We start from the raw sequence: 23942 nt of genomic DNA on the forward strand, positions 1-23942 counted from the left end.
CCTAACACTGTGAACCTTTTCTTTAAAACCATTAACACAGTTGTAGTTTACATTTATTTATAGTCCTTGGATTAATGTCTATCTCCTGGGCTGTACTGGAAGCTCCATGAGAGCCAAATCCATGCCTTTTTGTGGTGATTGTTTTGGTCTCACCATTAGGTCTTCAGTAGCCAGGTGGGTGTTCACTATTCATGTGATGGATGGATGGATGGATGGATGGATGGATGGATGGATGCATGCATGCATACATGCCCCTGAGACAGTGTTGTTAGACACTGCATTGCTACCTCCAAGGTCCCTTCCCACTCTTACCACCAATGGTCCTAGGAGTCCCCAGCCCACAGCCATCCTGCCATTTGGCTGCTGGTAGTGAGTCAGGGAGTTTGATGGGACATCATGTGGGAGAAGGACTGCAGTGAATCCAGGGCCAGTGAGGAGAAGCACAGGGAACACAGTCAGCTTAGTGTGAGGAGGAGCTCTCTGGGCCCACATGGTTAGAGCCACATGGTTAGAGTTAAACAACACATAACTTGTGTTGTTTTGCCAGCTAGAATGCCCTCCCTGCCCTTCATCTGTCAAGATTCTACTCACACTTCAACATCTAGATTAGATATCATCCTCTGCAAATCTTTCTTGACCTCCTGTGCCATTTATTTAGCATTGAGCAGGAGTAGCTAACGTTGCACATGTGAACGTCTTAACCCCTCCAAGCAGAGTGTAATCTAGCCTAATCCTTGTTTGTATTACCTTCGTAATACCTTCTGCCCCTTACACCAACATTGTGCATGCATAGCACAGCTCCTCCATGAATATTTATGTATTGATCAAGCCATTTGTAAATGTGTTTTGTGTCTCTTGCAATGTCTAGCTAGGACAGAATAAATAATTGCTGATCACTTGACAGAATTGGAATTGTAGCACTGCACCTTCCACAAATCTTCTGCCTTTTAACCTGCCTCATCCACCCAAGTGTCAGCACAGTTGGGACATTGCCTTGTAACAGTATAGAGTTAGTAAGCTCCTTTGTCATTGCTCAGCAGACCAAGCCAGAGAGAAGAATAAAATCTCATCCAAATTTTCCATGCAACCAAAAAGCACAGAGCTTTGGAAATCTGTGCAAAACAAGACAGTATTTCAGTTTGTTAGAAATGGAAGAGGTTGGTTTGGAAGGCAAGGGAATAGTTGGAAATTGCTTGTTAAATGTGATAAGACCCTGCCATAACACTAGAAGTTGGCGGGGTGGGAGGTGATCTATAAATATCATTTGTATTTAATGCAGGACTGCTTAGTTGCTAAGTTAATGAAATCAAAGAGATGAACCATCTGGGGAGGATAGAAGCCAACCAGCTCATATCCTTAGAACAGCCCTGCCAGGTGCATGCCAATTAGGCATCTTTAGAGATGAAGAAGTTGAAGTTCAACTAATCTGTCTAAGGTCGTTCAGGACTTTCGGTCTGTGAGGTCCAAAGTGGAGACTCTAAAATCTTTAACTACAGAAATAATAATGCCAGTTGTTAGCTGCAAGCCTATTTTTTCACGTGGCTCTTTCCCAAACCCTGTGAGTCCATTATCTGTATCTCAAAAATAAGGAGGCGGACCAGAATGAGATGGAGCACTGGCCCAAAACCCTGTACCCAGAAAATGGTTGCACATTCCCATGCCCTCCCATGTGCTATTCTACTGAAAGATTTCCCCAAAGCAGGTATTTCACATGTATGCATGCAAGGGGCAAACAGACCAAGAACATCTTCCCCACCCTCCAGGAGACCACACCATGAACTCCTTCACCCAAAGTACCAGGAAAAGTTACAAGGAGTGAAGGGAGTAGAAACCCAGGGGATACTTTGAAACCTCCCCCGAGGACTTAGCAAGTATTTGATGCTAAAAGCCATGTGTGTCTCTAAGGAACTGTTATGTTGCCGACTTCATGGGGACAACTAGTTGCTGAGTGGAGCAGGGATGTTTGGGAGCCAAGCAGCTCTGCTGTGTCCCAGCAAGTATATCTTTCCCTGGTTCTGGCTCTCCCACGATCAGGGCCTGGATCTGAGTTGTCTTTCCCAAGGCGGTGACTGTCAGAGGCGCCATCTGGTTTGGTTTCTTGTGATGGGCACCCAGGAACAGAATTCCCCCTGGGAAGAAATAGTGACAGCAGTGGCCACCATGAGAGACAACTCTGATATTCCCTAGCTGTGAACTGGTAGGAGGCACCCTGCTGAGAAAGACCCTCTTGGGTGTTCCATGACTAAAACAGACCACTCTGAGTGGGAAAAGGCAAACCTTTTATTTCTAGAGGTTACATGTGCATAGGGGCTAGGGGCGGACCAGGCAGGGGGTTGATGGTAGATGGAGAGGCTCTTAAAGGTCCCCATCTTGTCTAAATTACTACTGGAGCTTTGTGCAGCTTGGTACAGGATGGTTTTCCTCGTGGGCCCTGCCTCGCTGTCTTCCTTCGTGAACCAATTTGCCTCATCTCACTTTTAGCACTAATACATCTTTTGACTATGCTTTAGCCTGTCTTGAACTTCCCCAAGATCGGGGCCTCCTCCTTTATCGTTCTGCACAGGCTGACCGACAGACCAAATTCCTGGCCATTTACGTTGGAATCCCATCATCTGACCTGCCAGTCTTGGGACATGGGAACTGGAAGGAACTCGGAGTCCAACCAGTCCAGCCCTCTTATTCTCTGGGTGTAGCCACCAGTCACTGGCAACGTGAACCAGAATCCACGTCTCCTTCCTCCCGTGCCTGTATCTTTTCCATTATGTTGAACCAACGACACCGTCTTTCTTAGAAACCCAATAGCAGTTCATTAAGAAAAGCCAGTAGAATCACTGGATCCAAGTCTTATTATCAGAATTTTTCTTTCTCCTCTCCCCTTTTCGCTTGTTTTTTTTTTTTTTTAATGTAAGGAAGGTAAAGGTAAAAAATAATACACTTAGTTACCAAATCACTTAAATCTGCTCAATTCCTGTAATAACGGTTCACTACTCTACCTGACTTTTCATTTTTCTGTTAACTTATCCAGCCAAAGCTGTCTGATTTGCTGAGTGTTCTATAGGAAGGAAACCTGTCCTCGCCTTGGTCAGATTCCAAGGCCAAAGAGACAGGCTAAAAGAAACACACGGGAAATACAAGCTCCCTCCAAAGTTCATTCCCCTCTCAAAGAAGCTACATGAATAAAGGAAGAGGACAGGATAGACTAGTAGATACTGAGCACCCACCCTGGAACACACACATTTGCATTCTAGATGCTTCTTCAGCCAATCATCGCACGCCCTAGGGAGCAGTTCACACACTGTACTCGCTGTACAGATAAGGCCACTGAGGCTCAAGGGGTTAAAAACATCCCAAATCATACAGATAGCAAAGAACAGAGGAGGATCTGAACCCAGATTCTCTAGCTACAAAGTCTGAGTTCTTCTCCACTCCACCATGCCCCATTTAATTTTGTATTTCCAGGAGTGGCCGTGGAACAAATATCTCTGCCTCCATCCTCCCCTCCCACTATTCTCTCGCCTGAATCAAACACTGGGTCAAGAGCTGCCCATTAAAGCGCCCTATATATTAAACTTTCCCGTGGGTTACAGTGCTTCTACCTTGCAGGGGGTTCACACTTAGCTCCCGCATCATGCAAGCAGAAGACACATTAAGGGTGAGCCAGGAACACCTATTTTTTGTTAAGTCGAAAATGGAACCTGCCCTCTCCTGCTGAGGGAGCTCTGACATAAATAGGTGGTGTCTGGAATGACTACTGATAAGAGATGATCTATTCTAGAAGGTGTCAGCTTCCCAATCCAAGAACGTGAGATGGCTGCTCCCATCGCAGATGGGAAAGCAGACCACAGTGTATGTGGTAAGAGCTGGGTTTTGGCTGCATCCCTCAAAAGGCAAAAGCCTTTCAAGTTCGGATCCTGCTCAGTTGCTAGAGTGAGCCAAGTCGCGTATAATAGAAGTGTTCCAGCCCCTGCTAGCACTCTGGCCCATTGTTCCTTCGTTCCAATGAAACTTGATTGCCTTATATTCTTTTAGAAAGTCTGTCATTGGGGCCAGGCCACAGTGGCTCAGCAGGCAGAGTTCATGTTCAAGCCTGCCATGCTGGAGACCCGGGTTCAATTCCTGGTGCCTGCCCATGCAAAAAAAAAAGTCTGTCATTGGTCACCCTTTAGATTGGAGAGCAATACTTTTATTTTAGCTATATATATATAGATAGATTGGCATGGGCATGATCCGGGAATCAAACCAGGTGTCCAGCATGGCAGGCAAGAATTCTGCCACTGAGCCACAACAATATTTTTGGTACTTGTTAGTTTTATCATTTAATTCATTAGGAAGAAAATTAAGACAGAACTGTGAAAGGATCCTTTTTTCCTTCAATTTTAGTGTGATAACATATAATAATTCAGAATTTCCCATTTTAACCAATTGCAAGTGTACAATTCAGTGGTATTAACTACTTTCACAATGCTGTGCCCCCATCACCACCATCCATTACCGAAACTTTACTATCATTCCAAATGTATCTATTAAGCAAGAATTTCCATTCCCCACCCCCCCACCCCCTCCACCCCCCCCCCCCCACCCTGGTCCTAACCCCTGGTAACCTCTAGTCTACTCCCTGAAAGGCCCCTTCTAAACATTGATCTTTTGGGCCATCCTTTACTCATCCTACTTATACACAGCACCTAAACAGCTTCTCCTTAGATACAAGATTAAGGCTTTGGGAAAAGGAAGTATCAAAATACCCAACCCCTGCTGGTGTGCCCCCCCCCCCCAGACCCCTAATCCATTCAGGGTGGCCCCACCCAGCACCACCCCTCACATATGCAGGCTGGTAGAGCTGGGAAGGCCTTAGCCATCACTGGAGCCAGGGTACAGGATCCAAGTGAAAGTAAGGCTTCAAAAACATTTGAGACCCTGCAACTTGTTCAAGAGGCACTCTGGCTATCTCAGAATGGGAACCAATGGGAGGCCAGTTATGAAAATAAAAAAGAGTTTGGGGGACAGCAGGTACCATGACACTACTCCTACCCAGCTGATCACCCCTGAATGTGGGCTGCTTCATGTTCTGTCTTGACATGACATTCTTTCTGTGTGCCATGTAGCAGCCAGCACTGAACTAGAGAAAAAGCACCATGTAAATGCTCACTGGGAAGTACTGGGCCAAAAAAAAAATCATTTGCAGAAGGAGCACATCTCTGAAGTATATGACAGTCTACATGGGATGTAGCAGGACTAACTTTACTGAAAGCTGCTCTTGAGTAGCTGTGGAGGTACAAGCACCATCAGGTTGCAATAGATGGAGGAGGGACTGGTCCTTCACTTGGGCTCCTCCCTGGTTGCTGCAGAACTTGGGCAGATATGAGCTGGAGAGAGCAGACACTGGGTCTGTTCATGTGCTCATCTCTGTCTAGCTCAGTACCCAGAACATCATATTTGTTGAACAATTAGACAAATCTGTGAAATGGAAGGGCTGTCACCAGTTGGTGATAGTTGAAGCCCTTGCAGCCCCAACATTCTAAGATCCTTACACCAAAACTTCTGTTAAAAAAAAATTCAAGCTTCAGCCAGTGACCAATTCATTTTAGCCAATATTTCAATGCAGTAAAATTCCCCAACCCACCTTGTAATGGCCTTCTAAGCAGAGAGGACCATTCCTGAACCATCCCTGTTCCCAGGTCTCAGTTACTAGCTCATCGCTAGCTTTGCCCTCTGTAATGGGGCATAAAAGAAATTGTATTTGATGCTTTGTCATCCTGCCTCACCTAGTCATAAAGTAGTGGACATCCCAGCTTGCCCCACTTGGGGCAGAGCTGCAGCTAGCAAGACCCAATAAAACACTGCCCTCAGCTTCTCTGAAAGGCCCTTGCTGCTTCTGCTTTTCACACCGAGTATTTGAAACTGCCAAATCCCAGTATCTGCAGGAAAGCCCTTCACCTCTTCTCTGGGTGACAATGAAGGCGAGATCCCAGGACCCACCTATGTTCTCCTCCACAGACCCTCACAGGAACCCAGGTGATGTAAGCCCTGGGCCTCTCCACTGCCCTCATTCCACCACCCCCACCCCCACTACCCCCCCCCCACCCCCCACCCCGGCCCAGGGCCCTTGATCTAACAAAGCTGACCTTTCATGCCTTCTCTGCTGGCTCCTATCTGCGTTTGTACCTCATCACCTGAAGAACTTCCACATGACATCCCAAACACCCTCTCTGTTAGTAGAACATCAGAGATAGAAAAGAACATGGAGCCCATTCTGGCTCTTTCTTACACAGAATGGTGAGAACTTACTCTTCTCAGTTTGCAAACCATCACTTTTTAGGGGAAGCTGGGATAGAAGGAAGAGGTTGGAAATATGGAAGGTGTTCTAGTTTGCTAGCTGCCGGAATACCACACACCAGAGATGGACTGGCTTTTAATAAAAGGGAATTTATTTCTTTAGTTCTTCAGAGGAAAGGCAGCTAACTTTCAACTGAGGTTCTTTCTTACGTGGTAAAGCACAGGGCGATCTCTGCTGGTCTTCTCTCCAGGCCTCTGGGTTCCAACAACTCTCCCCAAGGTGATTCCTTTCTGCATCTCCAAAGGCCTGGGCTGAGCTGCAAGTGCTGAGATGAGGTATGCTGAGCTGCTTGGGCTGTGCTACGTTGAGCTCTCTCATTTAAGCAGCAGCCACTTAAATCAAACATCATTCATTGCAGCAGGCACACCTCCTAGCCGACTGCAGATGTAATCAACAACAGATGAGGTTCACATGACATTGGCTCATGTCCACAGCAATAGAACTAAGCACTTTCACCTGGCCAAGTTGACACCTGAATCTAACTACCACAGAAGGGAAGAGAGGAGGAGTAAGATGGAGCAGTCAAGGGTGATATTCGCTGGACTCTGGCCCCAGGTTGCCTGACTTTGAATCTGGCCCTGCCACTTATTAAATGTGTGACCCTTCCATGCCTCAACTTCTCATCTATGTCACAGGGACAATAATGCTGTCAACTGAATAGGGTTGTGATGCTTAGATGGGTTAACATTTGGGCTTGGAGCGGTGCTTGGTCCATAGCAAGTGTTCAGTGACTGTTAGCGGCTGCTATCGAGAGGCAGTCAGACTGAGCAGAAGAAAGACTGAGAAGCTTGAGGCTCAAGGAGGCAACATTGGATGACAAGTAAGAATCAAAATTGCTCTACTGCAGACACCCGGGGCTAACTTCTGCTGGTTGGACATTAAAGGGTGGATGTTTCTTACTTACTCACTAATAAGCTGCATGTTCCCCCAGCTCCCTAGTCCAGGGTTTACATGGATAGACCTGCTCACAAGAGTGAGGATACCTGAATCCTGAGCCAGGTTTCACGTGTGCCCCATTGCAGCTCCCCTTCCCGTAGCTCTCCCACATGCAGAAGGACAGGATTGGGTCTTGCCATCTGAAAGCCCCAAACAGAAGTTTCAGGAGTACTAAGCAAAGGAAGCCCTCACTGTCTCCACAACATTAGGGGAAAAAAGGCAAACCTGGCTGCTTTTCAGTTGAATCTGCTGAATTATTACCAAACATTGTCATACACTATTTCTCTCAATTCATAAAATTAATCCATATGTGTGTGAATCATTTACACCTACCTCATCAAAGTGTTTTATGAACGCTGTTTGAATCCCAAAGATCCTTGCAGGATCCCCTATTTAAGCACATAGAAACAGGAAAATACCTTTTTTATGCCATTCGTCTCTGGTAATAAATCTCAACTTACGGAACTGACCACATACACTGAGGCAGATGAGTAAACCAACTAAAAAAGTGTAATAATGGCTATAAGTATTAAATAGCTAGAAGTATAATAATAAAGTAACAGCTATAAATATGAAAATAAAATAATAACTAAAGGTTTAGTAAAACCAACCTTAAAAGGCATAATTTAAGAGCTGGCCACATTACATTGCCAGTTCTTAGGCTAAGAGGCACCTGAGTAAGCCAAATACAAAAGTAAAATTAAAATATAGTAATTATAATAGCTGCCACAGCGATGCTTTCAGCTCAACCCATCCAGCACTTTAATCTATAGAGTCCCATCCCTTTGCACAAAGTCACTGCACCTGGTTGTAAAGATTGATGGGCTCAGTGCTGTCACCTTTGCTAATGGTGAAGAAATGAAGAGTTAGTGAAGTTAAGTCGCAGTCAGGAAGCGCAGGAGCCAGGACTATAGAACTGCTCACTCCCCAGGGGTCCTGGTGTGAATTAGGAAAGGCCCTAGGACAGGGATTTAGGATGAACGGCTCCGCTCAGGCTGGTGAGGCCCCCGCGGCATGCCCAGCGTGGAAGGAACTAAGCCATCATTAAGCTGCCCACAATTCCTCTGCCCTTTTCTGGCTCTTTGACTAAATTCTCCACCCCTGGAACCTTCCATATCTGAGAAAATCAGCATTCTGCAAGCTCCCGCCTTTTTGATGTCATGAAGAGAAAAGGGCCACGTGTTTGGCCTGGGAGGGTGTATGTGGGCAGGCGGGTCCCCCGCTACCAGGGTAGCTGCACCTTTGCCTGTGGATGCTGTTTTCTAAAGGATGCCACAGAGCAGGCCTTTCACCCGCCAGCAATGCTGTGAGGTCTGTCTAGTCTGGCTGAAAAGCAAAGGCAGGCCTGCCAAGTGGGCCTCTTGAAGCATGTACACAGAGTGTCTGTACCAGCAGTGGTGGCTTAAAATGTTACCCGGAGAACTGAGTTCTGCAAAAGGCGTTGGGTACCTGGAACTTGTAAGGAAGTGTGGGACCTGGACAGTCCATGATGACAGCCTCCAGCTTTATTGTAGTGCTCACTACCTACCTTATTGTAAAAATAGCAAACATAGTTTCACATTTATTGAGCTCTTACAAACAGCTAGGTACTATGTTGTATTTTACATGCTTTCTCTTTTGATTTTTCATGGGAGAATCCCATGAATGAGGTGTATATAATTATTAATCACATTTTGTAGATGAGGAAATTGAGGTCCAATTAAGTAACAAGCCAATAAGGTTGCACAGGTAGGAAATCGCAGAGATGCCCCACACCTCCACACTCTGCCACCTCCCACTGAAGTCCTCAGTCTGAATTCTCCTGGGGAAACTGACTGGCTGGAAATTCTAGCAAGAGGCCAATGCTGAAGTTGGGACAGATAATTTTTTCACCTCTGATACCCTCAGTTCTGTCTTTGAAGACCTTCAACTGATTGGATGAGAAGAGTCCCCAAATCGCCAAGGGCAGTCTCCTGTGTTGATTGTAGATGCAGTCAATTGCTTATAGATACAAATGCCATCTATGAAATGCCCTCACATTAACTGACTAGCAAGCCGTGCTTGACCAAACAACTGGACACCATAACCTAGCCAACTTGACACATGAACTTAACCACCATAGCTTCCATCACCATTAGAACAGGAGGGGGGATGGAGAGACAGGAGCCATGGAAACTTGGCAAGACAGAGGAATGCTTTTTCCTAATACATTGCAAGGTTGTGCTCAGGCATTAAAGCAGATTCCCCAACCAGATGCTCCAAATGTCTGTATTGCATGAGTTTCATTTCACAAGTTTTATCATCACCTACTGTGTGCCAGGCATGGCTCTGGGCACAGATGTGTAAAGTGGAAAAAGAGTCTGCTCCTGCCCTCCAGGAGTGCAGAGTGTGGAGGAGATAGCATAAGATAAGCCAGAGCCCTGTGCAAGGCACTCGGCTGTTGCAGAAGAACAGACCCATCCAGAACCCGGCAGCTCTTCTTTTTTTATTTTTTTTTAATATACCAGCCTTACCGAGACATAATTTGCATACTGTACACCTACTTAAAGTGTCCAATTCCATGGGTTTTAGAATAGTCACAACGTTCTGCAACTGTCACAACAATCATGAAAATGTTCTGGAATTACTCCAAAAGAAACCTCATACCCATTAGCAGTCACTCCCGATTTTTCCCCTCCCCACAGTCCCTGGCAACTATAAATATTTCACATAAGTGGAATCATGTAATATGTGGTCTTTTGTGACCGGCTTCTTTGACTTAACATGATGTTTTCAAGTTTCACCCACATCGTAGCACTCCTTTTTATGGCCAAATATTAGTCCATCCTAATGGCTGTATCATATTTTGTTTATCCATTCATAAGTTGATGGATACTTGGGTTGTGTTTCCATCTTTTGGCTATTGTGAATAATGCTTCTGTCAACACTGATGTAGAAGTTTTTGAGTGAACATATGTTTTCATCTTAGGTATATTCTAGGAATGGAACTGTAGGATCCTAGTTTCCTAGGGCTGCCAAAAGAAAGTGCCACAAACTGGGTGGCTTAAAACAACAGAATTGTCTTGCAATTCTGGAGGCTAGAAGTCTGAAATCAGGGTGTCAACAGGGCCATTCTCCCTCTGAAACTTGTAGGAGAGACTCCCTCCTTGCCTCCTTCTAGCTTGGTATTGGTTGGCTTGCAGCTGCAGCATTTCAATCTCTGCCTCCATCTTCACTTGTCATTCTTCTCTCTGTATCTGTGTCTCTTCTTCCCTTCTACTAAGGAAGCCACTTAGTAGGGTCCACTCTAATCTGGTTTGGTGTCATCTTAAATCATATCTTCAAGTACCCTATTTCCAAATAGGGTCACATTCCTGGGACCAGGGATTAGGACTTTAACATGTCTTTTGGAGGGCCACAGTTCAAACCATAATATATAGTAACTGTTTTTAACACATTCAGAACAACTGAACTGTTTTACAAAGCAGCTGAAACATTTTACATTCCCATCACCAGTGTAGGAGAGTTCCTAGTTCTTCACAGCCTTGTCAGCACTTGTTACTGTCTGTCTTTTTTATTGTGACCATTCTAGTAGGTGTAAAGTGACATCTCATCATGCTTTTGATTTGCATTTCCCTAATGACATTGAGCATCTTTTCATGTGCATTGGCCATTTGGATTTCTTCTTTGGGGAAATGTCTATTCACATCCTTTGCCTATTTTTTATATATGTTGGGATGTCTTTTTTGTTGTTGAGTTGTAAGATACAAGTTCTAGATACAAGTCTTTTATCGCATATATGATTTGCAAAGATTTTATCCCACTCAGTGTATTGTCTTCACTTTCTCAATGGTGTCCTCTTTTTTTGGTGTCATACCTAAGAATTTTCCTAAACACAGGTCATGAAAATTTACTCCTGTATTTTATTCTAAGAGTATTATAGTTTTGAGTCTTGCATTTAGATCAGTAGTCCATTTAGGGCTAATTTTTCTCTATGGTGTGAGAAAGGGGTCTGTATTAGGGTTCTCTAGAGGCACAGAACTGTATACGTACATATGAATGTGTGTCTGTGTGTCAGTATGTAAACATTAAGAAATTTATTATAGGATTTGGTTCATACGACCATGGGAATTGGCACGTCAGAATTCAGTAGGACAGGCTGCAAGTTAGCCCCATTGAATGGTCCTTGTAGAAGGTCAGTTGGCCACAGTTGGGGCAATTGCTGAACTTGGCAGCAGCAGGGCTCTTGGGTGCATTGTTTTATCAGTTACCACTCTAGGGGCCATCTCAGTTCTTTCTCTGAACTGAATATCTCTGTTTAGCTAGCATTTGGTACCTGGGGCTTGGGTTAGGGACACTCAAACCAGGAACATTAGGTCAAGAGAAAAGGATGTGCTACCTTGCTGGGGCACTTGGTGCTATTTGGAAGCTGTGCCTCCCCAGCTCATGTCTGCCTGAGTGGAACTGAGACAGAAAAACAGAGGGTTGGGGATTCGGTTTGTTTTCTCCCTTATTTAGAGCGGACAGCTGATATCAAGTGAAGACATGAACAGATGATGAGATTTCAGGGATCTTGAGGAAGCTCCTACTGGAAAAGCTTCCTCCCCACCCAGACTTGGTTACTGTCATGCCTTGGTGGTACCTTTTTCCTTTGGTTTAACCAAAATAGGGGCTCCATACCTAGCTGAGATGCAGATGACCCCATGAAGCACAGCTAAACCTCATGACCTCATCTTTCCTGAAATTGGGCATGAGATGGGGGGTGGGGGTGGAGAATGGGGGGTGGACAAAGATGACCAACTCCAGGTGGGGAAGAGAAGGGAGGAAATACAGGCAGAGGAGGTGAAGAAGCCAATGAGGAGGCTTGGACCTAATGCTGACTCTTCATTTGTCAGGTCTATTCTACCTGGCCAAGGGATCTGGCATTAAAGAGAGGGAGAAAGAGGGGGAAGAAGAGAGAGAGCCCTACTGAGAGCAAATTCATGAAGTATTGGGAGTCCAGTGCTTCATTGGATGCATGGATGCAGGTGACAACTGTGGGGACTGCTGGCCTTCCAGTAGGGGTGAGGGTATAGCAGGAGTCAACTCCACATGTCCCAGGGCTCTGTCATTAATTAAGGCCCAGGACTGCCTTCACCTGCTGGAGAAAAGTGTAGCCTATCACTGGTTAGACTAAGATCAGTTGGTATCACAGTAAGGAACTCTTCCAGAGATTTCCTCTCTTTGCTGCAGTTCCTTCCTTTGCAGTGTAGGAGGGTGAAGTTTAGCCCCACTGGGGCTGAGGCTGGAGAAGAGGGATTCTTGTGAGTCTGATGTGTGTCAGGGCCCCTCATTTTGTAGAAAATAAACTCAGGCCTATCAGGGTGTGCAAAATGCTTGCGTATACTTTGAAGTTGGGCCGGACTCCACAGGGGAAAGACACAGTCCTCTCAGGACCACCCATGAGCTCAGGTCACCCACACTTCTGACCAAGTGGCCACACATTCAATAGTCTCAGGTTCAATACTTCGCTGGAATGACTCTGAGAATTCAGTGATGTCCTATCCTTAATAATTATAGTTTTATTATGTTAAGAAGAGATGCATAAGGTGAAATATGGGAGCGTTCCCAAATGTGAAGCAAGCTCCTATGTCCTCTCCCCATGGAGTCAGAGTGTCATTCTCAGACATTGATATTTATTACCAGCCGGGGAAACTCTCCTGAGCTTCAATGTCCAGAATTTATATGGGTCTCATTACCGAGGCAGGATTGATGAGAACAGTGCCATGTGATTGAATTCACTCTCTCCAGCCCCTCCACTCCGGGAAGTCGGGCTAATATGGGGGTCTCAAAGCCCCAACCCCCTTAATCACACACTCTGGCTTTCTGGCATAGCCACCCCCAAAGAGTTAAGAATTAACAGATAATCATGAATACTGAATTATTATATAGAGATGGCCTTTCATACTTTCTTGTATATTGTAAAATGACCAAAGGGAAATGAGGCTGCTGAACTATGGCCCAGCTGCCTTGATCTTTCATAATGATTGATATAATGTTTATCCTGTGATTGTAAAAACCTCATGGCTGATCCCGTTTGTGTCCCCTTATGCTGTTTTTCAACATTAGAGTCTTATGATCACAAAAGACAGGCCCTGGGTGGGCCACTGTGGCCCAGGAGGCAGAGTTCTCACCTGACATGCCAGAGACCAGGGTTTGATTCCCGGTGCCTGCCCATGCAAAAAAAAAAAAGAAAAAAAAGACAGGCCCTAATGTTTATTAATGAAGGAACCTGAGTCAGCTGAGAATTAATCCATCCCAATTCCTAAACTATCTTGCTAGATGAAGCTCTGTCTAACCAAAATTGACCCCTGGCTGACAAGCAGAGTAGCTTAAACTTTAACCTCTAAGGACTTAGAACCTCATTATAATACTAAAAATCATGCTCCGTGTCATATTAAGGCCACCATTTTCTTACAGACGTTCTGTGACTGAGCATGTAATCAGTCTGCGCATGCTCAATAATTAGTTCATCTCTAACTTCATCTCGAGATGTTGTGCTCATTATCCTAAAACCTGCCCATCTTTTGATGCTATAAAACTATCAGGGTTACTGCAGTTCAGGGAGACAGATTTGGGGGCTGCTAGGCCATCTGATCTGCTTTGCACTTAGCAATAAACGCTTTCTCTCTTTGAAATCCTGGTGTCTCAGGAACTGGTCATTTGACCACATTGGACAGAGAGCCCACCACTTTTTTTTTGTTTTTTTTCTTTTTCTTTTTAATTTAAGAAACAAACAATACTCTTAGGACCACCAAAAATGGGTATCTTAGTTAGCTTAAGCCCACTAGTTTTGATCCGTATCACTAAGACTGCAGGTGTGTTTGGCCCCAGCCTGGCATCTCTGTAGCATGAATTATCAGATGTGGTCCTGGGGCCACTAGGAATAACAAAAGACACTCCTATTATGGGAAATTCCAGATTCTGAGAGCATCCCCCAGCTACCAGAGACAAAAGCCAGTCCTCATTTGGAGGTTTGGAAGCCAAATTCACTACTTTACAGGTTTAGAAACTGTCATGCAAATAGAAGGCCTTCCTGTCATAGTTTCCACATATTTGAGAATTATGCCCTTATTCCACCTATGTGAGAATTAGTCATTTGTTCCATATATTTGATAACTATCCATTTATTCCTGAAAGCCAAGTCATCACCACCATTGTAAAAGCAGAATGTTAAAGTAGCTGTGAATGCCTCCCGTGGTCTACAGGGGTGCCAAGTGGGTATGGCCTCCAGCCTCCTAGGCGGCTGGAGCCCCTGAGGCATCCTCACCAAAACAAGATGATTTTCTGTGATAAGAAAAAAGGCAGAGGAGCCCTGGCAGTGTTTTCTAACACTGTCTGCTTGTCTGAATCACCTAGAGCACAGCAAAAGCCCGGAAGTCCAGGTCCCACCTCCTACCTGCTGAATCAGAATCTCTAAGAAGTTCCTAAGAAGCTTCCCAGAAACTCTGCTACATCCAGCCTATGGGAAGCAGCAGTCTCGGTTAGTCAAGGCTAAGGTTTCCCTAACCACCACCCTCTCCCTCAAAGAATCTAAAAGATGGCAGGTCATCAGGGACGAATGATGTTTTTGCAGCATCATGTCTTGGTACCCAGATGTGTCCTCGATTCTCCACTTGAAGTTGTGGAGATACGGGCCATGCGGACATCCCTCGCTCACCCACCTTTCTCTTCCACCTTCTAGGACGCACAAGACCAGCCACTGCTACCGCATCACCTACCGTCACATGGAGCGCACCTTGTCCCAGAAGGAGCTCAAGCACGTCCACCAGGCCATCCAAGAGGCTGCCGTGCAGGACCTGGGCGTGGAGGGCAGGTTTTAATGTCTCACCTCCCCCAGGCCGGGGCCCCTCGTGCCTCAAAGATTTGCTGAAAGTAGGAAAAGATATTGTACTTGAACCAGGGCATCAGGCATCTTTTGAAAAATGCGTTGGTTTTAGAACTTTCAGAGAATAAAGGATCACTTTCAAGAAACTGTTGACATAGCATTTGTCTTTTATTTGGGGAAAGGGGAGAAAAGGAGCAATAATTGTAAGAGCTCCCTCTGCTTCCTTTTACAAATGTGTTGCCTGTTGGCACTCAGCATGGCTACTTGGTCCCTAGATTCCATTAAGTGTAAACACCAGGCATTACTCCTTGCCTGACAGGCTCTTCCATCCATGTAATGAGTGAAGCCAAACACTTCGGAACAGCTGAAACTCAAGATACACAAAGCTTTTTTGAATCAGCCTCCAATCCTTTCTCCCTTCTTCTCCCCACCTGCCCCCTCCTGTTTTTTAAAGGGCAGACTTCAAAGAGAACGCTAATGAAATGCCAGGGGTCCCCTCAGAAGAGAAGGGAGTTGCATCTCTGAGCTGAGGCTTGACTTTTGTAGGATTTTCATAAACCCTACTGGCCCCAGGGCTTGGGCTTATCTGCCTCTTGCCTCATTGGAGAGGGAAAAAAAGGAGAAAGAGCTGCCTTGGGGTCTTGGAGGCTCAGTGAGGGGCCAGTTTCTTGAACTCCCTTAGAGCTTTTTTCCTAACAGGAGGTCTCTGCTTGCAAAGACGACCTTTATGGAAGAATATGGGGCTTTGAGTCTCCCCCTTCCCATCCCAGGGACTTTGTAGTCTGCCTGCTTCATTCATGACCAGTTTTAATAAGCAGATTCCATCGCTGGCCTGATGCTGGAGGCCAGTGGAGGTGTGCAAGTGCTGGGATCAATATTTGATGAGGGGTGGCCATTACCAGCTAAAGGTGGGAGACTTCGGCAGCTGCTTCCCAAAGGGAAGGAATGAGCTTTAATGTCATTTGACCATGTTATTCCTTTGGGCTTTTCACTTTTGATTCATTTGGTTTTTCAAGGGAATCAGAAGTTAGAACCCATATCCGGCACCCAAGCCTGGAACCCAATCACTCTCTGCCCAGGGTCCTGGGTCCCCACATGCAGTTTCTCCATTGGACAGACCACCTTCAGCAGCATTTGCTCAACCTTTGGCTTTCTTTCTGACCTAGCCTGGGTCTGCATTTTCAGAGCGGCCTTCCTCCCCAGGACAGTAGTTACACCCTCTGGCAAAACAAGCTGCATAGCTAATGTTGCAAAAACAATGGTGCTGCCTCATGGCCCATAGCTTGAGCTTTCCATTCAGAGGGGCAAATCAGGTTTATCAGATCTGCACTAGGGCCTGGGGTGGGGCCAACATTCCAGAGGTTCTATGGGGCTTTCTTCCACTTGCTTCTCAAATCTAAATTTTGCAAATGAGGCTAGGAAGCTTCAGGAAGTCAGGGACTTGACCAGGAGATAACCAGGAAGTGATAAGACCCATGCTCCAGCCTTCTGCCTCCAAATTAGGAATCTCTACCCAAAAGTTGGCTGATTATGGGGTCTGCAACTCTCTCCTGCTCTCTGGGGCTCTGTTCTGTCTCTTGTAAGGGCTTGTATGGGCTGCCCTCAGAGTCCCGCTCTGGCTGGCTAGCACCCATGTGGCAGTGGTTCTGCCCTACCGCCAGGGAACCCAGAAAAAAAGGCCAGCTCTTGACTCTTTCATGTATTCCTGTGGTGGATTGAATAGTGTCGTCCCAAAGCAACATGTTCAAATCCCTAAGCTCTGGACTTGTGAAAGTGACCTCATTTAGAAATAGTGAGGCAGGTGAGACAGGGAAGGAGGGAGGGGAGAGTGACCTTAAGGCCCGAAACAAGAAGTTCCTTTTGGCATGCTCACACCTACCCCTCACACAGCTAGCCCTCACTCAGGTCAGTGCATCAATCCTTTATTAGCATAACCAGAAGGTGAAGGGCCCCTCCAAGGCCTTATAATGCAAGGATCCCAACCTAAGGGGCTTCTCTTCCTTTGGAGAACACCCCTGCTTACTCCCTTCAGCATGTACTTTAGCTACGCATTCAAGTTTTGAGCTGTACACACTGGCAAGACTCTGGATTCTTTGGCTTTACACACTGACTAGTCCTTGACTTCTTTGCTGCAGCTGAGTCGAGATCCTTCACAGCATCAGCCACTGGTCAAGGTCTTGACTTCTCCTAGAGCTTCCAGAGTTCTCCAGCATTAAACTATTTGGCTATACCCTCTGACCAGTCCTTGAATTCTTTCCTGTGACTGCGTCAAAATCCTCATGGCACCAGCCCTAAGGTTGAACTCCCAGGATTGTCTGGCATCAGTAGGGTCTTTGAAGATGCAATTAGTTAAGATGAAGCCAAACTAGATTAGGGTAGTCTAGCCAAATATGACTAGCATGCTTATAAGGAGAGGAAATTTGGACACAGACAGAGAGGACACGGCCCTGTGACACAGACACAGAGATTGAAACACTACAGCCAAGGAAAGTCAAGGATTGCCAGCAAACACCAGAACCTGGAAGAATCAGAAAATGATTATCCCCTTGTGCCTCTTTGAAAGTATTATATACTTAGAAAAGCCATATTTTATTCCTGATCCAATCTTGTGGGGGACAGCCATCTCTTTTAATCTTGATTCAATATTGTAGGGCAGAAACTTTTTATTAGATCTCCACAGAAATGCGGTGTGCCCAAGTGTGGGTGTGACCTTTGTATTAGATGGAGATGTGACTCCACCCATTCCAGGTGGGTCTTGATTAGTTTCCTGGAATCCTTTAAAAGAAGAAACATTTTGCAAAGAGCTGACAGGAACTTCAGAGCAAAGTGATGTAAATGCCGACACTTAGAGAGCAGAGACACAGATGTTTGGAAATGCTTGGAGCACAGCAGATGTCACCATGAGATATAAAGCAAGTCAGAACCTGGAGAGACCCAAGGGAAGCCAAGAGATAAAGGCCAGCCCTGGAGAAGCAAAGTGAGGAACCCCCACAGGAACAGAGCCTGAAAGCAATGGAGCCCAGGAGCAAGGGACCAGCAGATCCCACCCATGTGACTATCCAGCTGACAGAAGTGTTCCTGACCCATTGGCTGTCCTTGAATTAAGGTATCTTTTTCTGGATGCCTTAGTTTAGACATTTTTATAGACTTAAGAACTGTAAACTTATAACTTAAATTCCCCTTTTTAGAAGCTGTTTCAGTTCTGGCATATCACATTCCAACAGCTTGCAAACTAATACAACCCAAGAGTCTTTGGAGGAAGCTTGGCCCTACCTTGATTTTGGACTTCCAGCTTCTAGAACTGGAGACAATACATTTCTATTGTTTGTAGTCATTCATTTTGTGGGACCTTGTCACACCAGCCCTAGGAAACTAAAACAGGTACCCACAGGAGATAATTTAATCCATAAAATGAACAGCCACTTTGCAGTTCTATAAATATAAATTCCCATATGGCAGAAGTACAGCTGTGGCTGATCCTAACCATCACTGTGACCCTTTCAGAGGCCTCAACTCTTCCTTTGTGAAATGAGAATAAAAATTATACCTGCTTTATAATATTACCTGTTTCATAGGTTTGCTATGAGCGTTGGTGAGCTATCACATGTGTACTGGTTTGAGACTGCTATATGCCTCAGAAAAGCCATGTTCTTTAAATCCTAATCCAGTCTTGTGGGCACAGACTCATTATAGGGTGGGATCTTTTGATTAAGTTGTTTCCATGGAGATGTCACCCACCGAGTTGTGGGGGTAGCCTTTTGATTAGACTATTTTCATGGAGTTATGGCCCCTCCCATTCAAGGTAGGTCTTAATTAGTTTACTAGAGTCCTTTAAGAGGGAAAGATTTTGGAGAAAACTCAGAAACATATCTTTAGAGATATTTGGCAAGCCGACACAAAGATCAGAGAGATAAAACCAGATACAGATGCTTGGAGATGCTGAAAGAGTCATTTGAAACCAGAAGCCTGGAGAGAAGGACAGCAGACATCGCCATGTGCCTCCCTATGTGACAGAGATATCCTCGGATGCAATTGGCCTTTCTTGAGTGAAGCTATACTCTGCTGGTGCCTTGATTTGGACATTTTCACGGCCTTAGAAGTGTGACTTGTAACTCAATAATCCCCTTTATAAAAGCCAACCCACTTCTGGTACATTGAATTCTGGCAGCTTTAGCAAACCGAAATAAGATGTGCTGTGCTTAGCACAGAACCTCTTCTGTGGAGATCTAATCAAAATCTAATAATCATGGTAAATGCTACCTGCTGTGATTATGATTCAGGTAGAAAAGATGGAAGCATGAAATATTTCAATGGCAACAGACCCTGGAGATATCCACTTTGTCCCCTTGTCCTTATTTTCTACTTGGGGACATCAGAGTCCACAGGAACCGATATGGATTGAATTGTATCCCCCAAATATATATGTTCAAATCCTAACTCCTGGTCCTGTAAACATGATCCTATTTGGAAATAGGGTCTTTGAAGTCATGACTCAGTAAGATGAGGCTAAACTGAACCAATATGAATTGCTGTCCTTGCAAGAACAGGAGTTTTGGACACAGTGGTAGACAGACACACAGAGAGAGCACCATTGACAACAGCAGCAGGAATTGAAATGCTCCAAGCCAAGGAACACCAAGGATTGCTGGCAAACATTAGAAGCTAGAAGAGACAATGAAGGATTCTTCCCCTACAGGTTTAGAGGGAATATAGCCCCGCTGACACCTTGATTTTTGGAATTCCAGCCTCCAGAACTGAGAGATGAAAAATTTCTGTTGTTTTAAGTCCATGGCACTCTGTTATAGCAGTCCTAGGAAACTAAGAAAGGGACAAAATGACACACTCAAGGGCACAGCTCATGACTGGAGGGCTAGACCTAGAAGCTGGATTTCCAGAGTTGTTTTTTCTTAACACCACATCCAATTGCATAACCAAGCATGTCTTTAAGTGTAAGACTCCTTAAGAGCCCTGTCACTTGTAAAGGTCATGGAGATTCCAGTTAAGGTTGTGGCCTCTCAGGAAAGCTGGTGGCTCCTGAAAGAACCCTGGGCTCTTTAGTGACCTGGAGGAAATTTCTACACTGCTGCAGTCTGGTCCTTCTCAGACCCCTCTCATGGGCAGGATGTCCTAAGAGTCAGAGTGGCCTGAGAGAGCACATTCAGGGGTAGGGTTTCTCTATTCTCAGAATAGTCTGAAGCCCACGTCCTAGAGTAGAGAACCGAGCAGCCTTCTTCTGTGCATGTTTCACCTGTCCATAGGGCCTGTCTAAGGAGACCAACAGGATGAAGATAGCAAGTGTCCCCAAATCCCCAGAAGACAAATTCTGCAACCACTGAATGTTGGAGTTGCAATAGGGAGCACGGTGGACTCAACAATTATTTGTGCCTCCGTCCCACCCTCTCCTTTCCCCTCTTCCATGGAGCCAGACCCTGTTGAATCATTCCCTGGGGCTTGTCCAGGCCAGATCCAACAGCATGGTTCAATACTACCTGATGCTCATAGTCTACCCTATGGTCAAGTATTTAAGAAATTGAAAAGGAAACGCTTCAGCTTGGGAAGTTGTTTTCTTTTTCATATATAAGAGGAAACATGTGACTGAACTCAAAGAACATACGGCAGCCTCCAAATACTTACCTACTGAGACACCTGAATGGACCTGAGCATTTTCTCTATTCCCAGCCGGGAGTTTCCCAGGTTTCCCAGTAGTTGTCATCACTCAGGTAGCACCATAGCAATTCCTAGCTGGGGCCATATGCCCTCTCCTGAAGTGGTCTCACTAACTCCCGTGTAGTCACCCCATGTTTGTATCATATGGGAAGGGGATGCCCTCCCTATCGACAGTGATGGGGCACCACTTATGTGTTCCCAGGAATGTGTTCTGCCTTCCTGCAGCCATTTGGAGAGTATGGGCATTGATCTGGGGTAGGAAATGGAGCTATGAACAAGATGGACAAGGGCCAGCCCTGGTGGACCTTTCGTGGCTTGTCTCCTTCAATCTACACAAGCACATGAGGCTGAGACCACCATGATCTCCATCCTCCTCCATGTGAGATGAACAGGCAGGGTCAGGACTTAAGAAGGGCTTCCCAAGTCCCAGCCTGTCTACTCTCTCTTGCTTCCTGCTCCTCCCCACACACTTGCCCAGGTGCTCCCATAAGCAAGGCTGTCAGGACCTTGACAATGGCAGATGGGCCACATCATGGGGGTGACATACCCAGCATACAGTGGCCACCTCCAGCATTATAGCATCAGGCACAACAGCCACCCAACCTATCAGTGAGGTGTTGGCTGTAATCATTCCCTGGGGAGTTTCCATGGGCTGTTGGAAACCCCTCTTTATCTTCAAACACTCAAAGTGATCAATGGGTTTGCAGTTGCAATGGTAGCACCTTCAGGTCAGAAAATCAGACGGAAGGAAAGGTCAGTTCCTGAGTGACAGAAGAAACTCCAAAGCTGAGCAATAAGGACCCAGCAAGAGCAGTCCACATTCCCAGGAGGATGTAACCTAGTGCCCAGGGTAGGGAACAGAGGGAGAGGAAACCCAGTTATTCCTGACTTCAGCAATTGCTCAAGATTGTGTTGGCTTTGAGCTTTCTACATGGCTTCTGTATTTGCCAATGCCTTGTTGGTATAAAGGCCAAAAATAAAAGCAAAAGTAACCACCACAGTCAACAAAAGCCAATGCAGGGCTGCAGGCAGGTTTCCAACAGTGTTAATGGAAACTGGGCTGGTCCTTTTTCTTGCCTTCATTGGCCTGAAGCTCATCCTGAGCTAAGGGGCTGCTTTCAGGAGGGAAGCTGAACAGAGGCTCCCCCTGGGCCCTGGACCATGCCCAAGGTCAAGTCAGAGTCGGGATACTAAACCCAGCTCACCATAGATGAGTCCCATAACATCCCTGAGGCTGAATTTCCTCAACTCTAAACTGGCGGCAATAATCCTCATTGTGCTGTTAGCCTGGAAACAAGGGAGGGTGTAAAGGAAGGAGTGACCCATCATTTGTTGAATTCCCATAAGGTATCTGTTGAGCTCCCATTCCTGCCAGGCACCCCATTGAAAGCCGGATGGTATGCCCTTGGATGCCATTCCTTCAGCCTGCAATACTATCCCTACGTCTTTTCCTGGCCAATTCATACCTAACCGCGAGGTCCCAGTTCAAATGTCACATTCTGGTAAGCCTTTCCTGATCCACTTAGCAGAGATCAGGCTCCCCTGCTCCGTGGCCTTCTGCTAAGATCACTTGCATTTCTCCTTTGGAGCACTGAACCTAATTGTGAGTTCGTGTAGCCATGTGCCTGCTGTCTGCTCCAACCTGAATAGAAGGTCCACAAGGGCAGATACTTTGCTTCCTTGATCACATCAAAATTATCAGTGCCCAGGATGATGCCTATACATAAAGGGGTACCCAGGAACCGCTTGGTGATTTTATTGAGCCAGGGCTTACGTGGAAACACACTGAGGTGACAGCCTCCCCTGAAACCAGCAGCTCAGTTTGTCCTACACTCCTTCCCACCTTCCTGGGGATTTGACCATTGAAAAAAAAAATGGGCAGCAGTTACCAGCAGGGAGGTCTTGGGGCAGATTTGGCCATATACTTATACGGGAGCTAATATTTTTGGGTAAATATTAAGCTGGAGCAGTCTCATTTCTCCCGTTACAACACATTAACCTTGCACCTCTCCACCTCTCCCCACTTGACCTCTTCGGGGAGCTTAATGGACTGGCTTCTTGCTATCAAAATTAAGTTTCCCCAACTGGGATTCTCTGGGAGCTTGTTGGAAATGTGGAGTCCTCGGTCCTTCCCTAGACTTGCTGAATCTGAATCTGCATTTTAATAAAGTCTTCCAGTGAATTGTGCACACTTTAGAATTAGCAAGCCCTGGTCCAGAGCTCAGCCTTGGAAGAGCTTGGACTGCTTCCCATGGAGGGGTGACCATTAGACTACAGAGGAAATGAAGAAGGAAATGCTCACCCCTCGGGTCCTGTAGAGCTCCGACACAGAGAGACCACCCCCTTCTCATTAGGACTCTGAAAAGAGGTCCTCTCCCAGTGAACCCTGGCTCCAACCTCAAGAGTGACCATAGCTGGTAGGCCTGGTATCCACAGAGTGGTTAGGCAGAGGGAGGCCTTCAAATCTACTTTCTCAGGAGATGCTTAGTTTTCATGTGGTCTAAAGGGCACCCAGAGGTTTCTGCAGCCCCTGGAAAGGTGCCCTGGGGAGAGCCAGGAGTCCAGCCACAGAGCCCAGAATGTGTGGCCAACACTCAGAGAGGCTGACCAGGCCCGCAAGCTCCTACATGGGACAAAAGCCAGCTGCAGAGGGCCTGCCTGCACAGAGCAGGACAAAACTGTGAATTCTGCCAACCTATGACATTGGCTTCTAGGACTAGCAGGGCAGAGAGAGACCTAAGGCTGCCCATGCACACCAGGGAGAAAGGAACGGACAATGCTCACATTTCCAGGCATATCTGCCCTCCCTCGCAATGTGTTCTGGATCCCCAGGGAATTTGTCATTGTGGTTGGGAAGAGGAGTCACGAAAATTTGCCATAGCACACACCCCCATTCCACCCCAGCTGGTAGGTATCTGCTTCATTGATGAGGGTTTTACTGTGTCCCCACCCCCACCCTGCCACACCAGTCAGCCATGGGTCATGGCTTCCCCAAGTTGACCCAGGCAAAGAGTCTGGAATGCTCACAAGGATAACTGAGGATAATCTGATATTATCAATCCCTTTCTCACTCATTTTCTCTAATCTAGCTCAGGCAGCTGGACTGCACTCCCTCCATCCTTCTGTCCCTCCATCTCTCCATCCCTCTGTCCATCCATCCCTTCCTCCCTCTTCCCTCTC

The 23942-nt window shown here is 46.1% G+C and overlaps 1 protein-coding gene across 6 annotated transcripts in view; it reads left to right on the plus strand.

Annotated features, from left to right (window-relative positions):
• Positions 1-23942, plus strand: part of FARS2 (phenylalanyl-tRNA synthetase 2, mitochondrial) — a 611740-nt gene that overhangs the window by 562691 nt on the left and 25107 nt on the right. For 5 of the 6 annotated variants that reach the window (XM_077143769.1, XM_077143770.1, XM_077143768.1 and 2 more), the window contains one exon: positions 14952-15241. The exons of the other annotated variant lie outside the window; for it this stretch is intronic. In XM_077143769.1, the coding sequence (XP_076999884.1) occupies positions 14952-15140 (189 nt within the window). In that variant the 3' untranslated portion in view covers positions 15141-15241. Of the gene's footprint in view, positions 1-14951; positions 15242-23942 lie in introns of those variants that run through there. 6 annotated transcript variants of the gene reach the window in all.

Source organism: Tamandua tetradactyla, chromosome 25 (assembly GCF_023851605.1).
Source record: "Tamandua tetradactyla isolate mTamTet1 chromosome 25, mTamTet1.pri, whole genome shotgun sequence".
NCBI lineage: Eukaryota > Metazoa > Chordata > Mammalia > Pilosa > Myrmecophagidae > Tamandua > Tamandua tetradactyla.